The following is a 6,474-nucleotide window of genomic DNA, read 5'->3' as shown; positions in this document are numbered from 1 at the left end:
ATAAGTTGGATAGTGTCACCAAATTTTACACTTTGCTACATAGCAACACATTATTGGACAATTTAAAAACAACACGATTTTTTGTCCTATCATCTGTTCACAAGTTGGATAATGTCAGTACACAAAAAGGTCTTCGGATGGCACTACGATAATTTTCTGCCATAATAATCAAAGGATTGCAAAAAAAATTTGAATTGGAAAAATGTGATTTTCCAGTTGGTGGTGTTTATTTGAGCCTCATTTTTTCATCAAAATATATTTTTCAACAGTAATTTGATTTCATTTTAATCATATATTTTTTAATAAAATAATATTACACACAAATTCAAAACTCTTCCTTATTTTTTAACTACACATTCTCTATCATAACACTATTTTAAAATGTATTTTTCGAAAACAACTGGGCTAGAACAACCCCTGAATTCCATCTTTTCCCTTCCTCGGCCGTCATTTACAGACAGGTGCACAAGAGTTCGGATGATCCCTATACGAAAAACGGTCATTGAAACCTAAAACTTAACAGTAAAGCAACTATTTTTGGCAAAAAATTTAAATGGCCGCCTCCATAAATTTTATTTTTAGTAACATACTAACATACGAAAACTTTAATAATAATTTGAGGTTTCTTTCTTCAACATTATTGTTCCTGTTAATTGAAGACATGGCTCACATGATGCTATGCGGCATAATGTCGACTTTTACTTGGAAAAAAATTAATATATTGCTATCTTTGAAAGCAACTCCTTTTATATTAATTTACTGAAGAATATCTAATCGCTGAGTGGGTGTGTGCGTGTGGCAGAAATACTGCTCCAAGAAAAGTTGCGAGAAAACAGGGCCTCTGGTAAGATTGATATTCCTGTTAATAATGTACGATTTTACTCCTTGTAGCAGTTGGTTAATCTATGTAAAATTTGGAACTTATGATGGGGTTTGTTTAATTCGAGTAATATGAGTACAAGTTTATTTGCATTTAAACTTGAAAGGGGGGATTCATGGATGATGGATTGAATTTGATAATGTTTATTTATTTATTTGGGAAATCTTGATTTTGTAGTGTATGTTCTTGGCACATGAATTTTTGAATGTGGTGATTTTGCTACTTGGGTAACTATTGTTTGCTACTGGTTGCTTGTCATGTGTCTTAGCTAACGAGTGACTGTTGCAATCTCGAATTGGGTTTGCAGAAATCCCCTCGTTCTCGGTGAGAGAAACCTTTGGTTTGATATGGAGCATTCACCAAAGGAAATTGATGAAAGTGAGATTGTAACGAGTGAAGAACTGGTGAGCATAGATGCTAATATGCCTACAAATCCTACCGAACCAGAGGGTGTTAGTGTGATTTCCTCAACATCATTTTGTGTATCTACCAGCAGTGAGTGGCGAGGAAGTTCAATCCATGCCCATTTAAGTACATTGGAGGGTTATGCTTTAAATAGAGACGAAGCGTACTTGGCTGAAACTGTGCATCCTTCTATAAGTCCCTTTCCTGTGAATGGTGCAGGTCTCGAGCTAGAAGAATTGACCATGAGAAATTATGATTATCTATCTCCTAACTCATCTTATGTTAGCTGCTCAACAACTAGAGAAGGAATTAATCACAAGGGGAGATATTTTCATGAATTGGGATCGCATGGGCCTAAAATTATAACCAAAGATAAAGATTTGATGTCCCAGAATAAGGATCCTCTGACGTTAATTTCTAGGGAAGATTTGCAGAGAACACGTGCTAGCTTCCATGAGTTGAAACCTTCATCAAGTGGGCAAAACGACAAAGACTCCAGCAGAATATCTTCCCATTTGACTGATGGTTATAGCAAAGAATCCTCAAGTAGACTGCCTCTTGGTTATGATCGATCTAAAATTTTATCTTCATCAAGTTTCTCTCAGTTTTTCAATAAACAGTCAATGGTGTCAAAGGGTAAGAATGTTCCAAATAAAAGCCCCGAAATTTGTTCTGAATTTCATAAAGCAAGAATGGGACAGAATAAAGACAAGCAGACTTCGTCAAGTAGAAACGCATCGTACATGTTGTTGAATAAAAATTCCCTCTCTAGTCAGGTTCACTCTCATGATAATACTGGGAAAGGACTTGAATTGCCTCATTTTGGGATTACCTTGAGAGAATGGTTAAAATCTGAGGATGCTGAGAAAAACAGAAGTTACAGGCTGCGTTTGTTTAGGCGAATTGTCTTGATAGTAGATACTTCACATACTCGAGGCTTTGTGTTGCTGGATATATCTCCATCTTCATTCATTTTATTGCCACCTGATGATGTTAAATACATTGGTTCGTCATTGCAGGTAGAATTATCGAGTGTGGTGGATCAAGATATTAAAAAGAAGAGACATTTGCTGCAGGAAATGTCACCTTGTGAAAAATTTGGTGTAAAGCAGCAAAAGTTATGTTGGGACAAATTGATGAGGCATGAACCTCAATTCATCTCCAGATATGGCGTCAATGACAAAGGTTCTAATCAGATTATAATGGGCATCAGTGATATGGAAAATTCTAACTACTCTGATCGCAAGGCTCATAACAATTTTACTCATGAAGGCACATCTATCCAGGGGCAGTTGGGGGTTGCATTTGATGATGTTGAGTTGGAAAAGAAGTGGTATGCTTGTCCAGCGGAGCTTGGCAATATAGATTTTCAATCTAATATCTACAGTCTCGGTCTTTTGTTATTTGAGGTGAGGATGTTATTGTTGATTTATCTTAGCTTTTTGTGCTTTAAGTCTTGACTTAAATATCCACTGTCATCTAATCTCAATATTAGAAGTCCCTTTTTCATTTCAACACACACGAGTCTATATTCTGCTTAATAACCATTAAAGGTAGGGGACTTAGAGCAAGTGTGAATGTTACACATCAGGTTTCTTGTTCTTCTTCTTCAGAAATGATATGTCAAAATATAATTTATTGGGCAAACTATGGCAAGGCACATACATGTATATTGGAAATTCACCGGCCAAGAATCATGAATGGAATGTTTAATAGCCGTTTCTAATTTGAGATGGTAACTAGAATTTAACATCAGTCTGTCAGTTATTTTATTTTACTTTTTAAATTTGCTAAGATTTGGGGTATTCTTCTTGATTGTCATATTTCCTTGAATCTGCCTGTGGTAATTATATTCAATTTCACTTCCTCAGCTTGAAGAAGAGTTGTAAATTAGAGACTGTTCTATTGTTATAGTCATCAAAAAGGTAAAAAGGAGATATTGTGTCATTGTTATGATTTAGTAGAAGTGTGCTCGCAACATGTTACTATCTGTGATATTTGCCTATCCAAATGTTTTTTGAATTGATTTGACTCAACATGTCTTCAAATCTTAAGCAATCATAGGAGACTCTCAGTTTTAAGGGTATTTGCAAATGCTCTCAGTTGTTTTTTTTGCGCTGATGTGGTTTAGACACAAAATACCAACTCCTTGTGGTTTACAAGTATTGTATTGTCGGATGTATTAATAGATTTGTTCACCTCTATATTCAGGAGAGCACACATTACATAGTGTGGGCTAATATGTCGTTTTTCTTATCTTGATATCGAGTTAGAATTCTCGTTTAAAGAGCACAAAGAAGGGAAAAGGAAACTTATCTTGGAACCCACACAACATAAATGAACTTAAAACATGGGCACTTGTATGTATGTATGTGTTTCATGCCTTATGCTTTTTAACACACTGAATTTGATAATAAAATTTAAGACAAAATGTACGTAGTTTTGCACTGATGCTTATTCTTTCCATCAGTTGCTTTGGCATTTCGAATCAATAGAAGCACATTCTGCAGCAATGCTGGATTTGAGCCATCGGATTCTACCTTCTAATTTTCTTTCTGAAAGTCCAAAGGAAGCTGCCTTCTGTTTTTGGCTGCTGCATCCTGATCCTTCGTCTCGTCCAACAACCAGGTACGTTTTCTTGAATTATTAAATATTTTTTACTTTTTTTTAACTTGATAGATTCTGAATTTTTATCATAACAATGAAATGTCAAGACACCTAAAATGTAGCCAAGCGTGCATAGTTGGAAAATAGTAGCATTGGTCCCCAACTTTTTGCTGGAATAGCAAGTTGTCCTCAATCTTTGGTTATATTTCTCGTCACTCCCCACTGACAGAAAGCATACAAATCTCCATTAAATCATCACGTCACATGACCCTCATCAAAACATGCATCACTTCACATTTGCAGTACTAGTCCATGTTGGGGAACAAAATCTAGCATCATAAAGTTGGATATGCAAGAGTTACTTGACGATTTAAGAAAGATTTGGATGGTTTTCGTGGTTGAGGACCAATGTGCTCCATTTGTAAATGTCAGGGATCAACTTTCAAGATGGGGATGTAGTGCAATTTTTCCTTGATGATTTGAACCCTTTTTTCCACTAAAATTCATGAATCTATCTCCTTGGTTAGTGATACCTGAGTTTCTATGCTGCATATATGAATGACAGGGAAATTCTGAACGCTCAGATAATTTCTGGATCTGAAGAGATTTCTCTAGGAGGCAGTGAGCCATCATTTGCTAAGAAAGTTGATGATGCTGAGTCAGATCTCTTAATTTATTTTCTAGTTACATTGATGGAACAAAAGCATGATAAGGCCTCCAGGTTGTTGGAAAATATAAAATTCTTAGAAGCTGATATCAAGGAGGTTGAGGCAAGTTATGCTTTTCGAAGATCTTCAGACAGGATTGATGGAGACAACAATGCAGGACAGAAGTCTTTTCATAAAGCTGATGATTCATTTTCTAGGACAAATTTGTTTGGGACTAAGTTGATGAGCAATATCAGTTCTCTTGAAGATGCTTACTTCTGTATGAGATCCAAAGTCCATGTTCCTGAAATTTCTGAAATTGAACGATCGGACAAGGACATACTGAGGAGTCGTGACAGGTGGTCTTGGGTTCAAAATCAATACCAGGAGCCAACAATGGAAGAGAAGTCCGTTGATCGAGTTGGAGCCTTCTTCCAAGGTATTTGTAAGTTTGCTCGCTATAGTAAGTTCGAGGTCTGTGGGACATTAAATACTGGTGATATTATCAACTCAAGCAATGTGATATGCTCTTTGAGTTTTGATCATGAAGAGAACTACATTGCTACTGCTGGAGTCTCAAAGAAAATTAAAATATTTGAGTTCAGTTCCCTTTTGAATGACACTGTTGATGTTCAGTATCCAGCAATTGAACTGTCAAACAAATCTAAAATTAGCTGTGTTTGTTGGAATAACTACATCAAAAATTATTTGGCGTCTGCCGACTACGATGGTCTAGTGCAGGTATGTCTTCAGTACTCAGCTCACAACTTAATGCTCCTAAATGTATGAACGACTGCAGTACTGTTATACATATTGATATTTCGGCTGTATGGGAATGATTTCTTTGGTCTTTCTAATTTAGTGGTGAAGCACCTATAGAATCTCTTTTTTAAATTCCCTTCTCTTTAGTCCTCACCCCCTCGAGACCATTATCTCAAATGGATTACCTTCACCTGAGTTTATTAAAGAATTTTTTGCCTCCATCTACACGTATAGAGGTTTGATTCTCGATATGTACTGAGACTGCATTTTTGGTTTTCATCTGGAGCCAGGAGCACCAATATTTTCAGATTCTCTTATTTATAAAATTGCTTTGTTGATAAGGAAAAAAATCGACCAATAATGGTTATGATTTCCTTTTCATTTTTTTAATGATGCATATGAACTTTGTTATATGGATATTATCATCTATTAGAACGAGGTGTCCAACTTTTTCAACATCTTTGTGTTGGCAATGTGATTCTATGCCTTTCTTCTATTCTCAAGTTCGACCTCCCATTTCTATTACAAATATTATGTTTGATATGACTTGGCTTTTTGTTGATAAATTTTTTCATGGTTACAAAAACTATAATGCTGTATATCTGACACTTTTAAGGTATGGGATGCAAGAACTGGACAAGGACTTGCCCGATACATGGAGCACCAAAATAGAGCTTGGTCAGTTGATTTTTCCCAATTAGATCCAATGAAGTTTGCAAGTGGGAGTGACGATTGTTCAATCAGACTATGGAACCTCAATGAGGTACAATCTCTTATACCATTTGTTTACAGCTTGATGAAGTTTATTCATGATTACTTGATTGAGGTCAGAGAAAGTGTAACATGGTTAGAGAGGAATTTATATTTCCATTCTCTTTCACGGGCTGTTAATATTGAATTGGTAAATAAGTTTCAAGCTTCACGAAAAAGAGGTTATATCTTAACAGTTTTACATCAAGAACCTTGTAGAAAAGGGAGTAATAGAGAAGAAAACAAAACAAAAAATTAAAAACAAAGAAACAAATGACAAAAACAAAAGAAAAGCAGATTCTAACAAGAAGTGGCTGATATCTAATGCAATATATTTCTCGAGTCTTCATTTAATAGTGTGGGGGAAAATGTTTGGTTTGATTGCACAGAGAAATTCAACGGGCACCATTTGGACTCCTGCCA

At 35.7% G+C, this 6,474-nt stretch overlaps 1 protein-coding gene across 1 annotated transcript in view; it reads left to right on the top strand.

Annotated features, from left to right (window-relative positions):
- Window positions 1–430: 430 nt before the first annotated feature.
- Window positions 431–6,474, top strand: part of LOC111386319 (protein SUPPRESSOR OF PHYA-105 1-like) — a 15,785-nt gene continuing 9,741 nt past the window's right edge. The window contains exons 1-6 of the mRNA XM_023010782.1: window positions 431–844; window positions 1,188–2,694; window positions 3,756–3,913; window positions 4,458–5,280; window positions 5,918–6,064; window positions 6,441–6,470. Of these exons, the coding sequence (XP_022866550.1) occupies window positions 1,228–2,694; window positions 3,756–3,913; window positions 4,458–5,280; window positions 5,918–6,064; window positions 6,441–6,470 (2,625 nt within the window). The 5' untranslated portion in view covers window positions 431–844; window positions 1,188–1,227. The remainder of the gene's footprint in view (window positions 845–1,187; window positions 2,695–3,755; window positions 3,914–4,457; window positions 5,281–5,917; window positions 6,065–6,440; window positions 6,471–6,474) is intronic.

The sequence above is a fragment of the Olea europaea genome, unplaced genomic scaffold (genome assembly GCF_002742605.1).
Source record: "Olea europaea var. sylvestris unplaced genomic scaffold, O_europaea_v1 scaffold3500, whole genome shotgun sequence".
NCBI lineage: Eukaryota > Viridiplantae > Streptophyta > Magnoliopsida > Lamiales > Oleaceae > Olea > Olea europaea.
The sequence above is the reverse complement of the archived record's forward strand: the minus strand, read 5'-3'. Positions and strand labels throughout refer to the sequence as shown.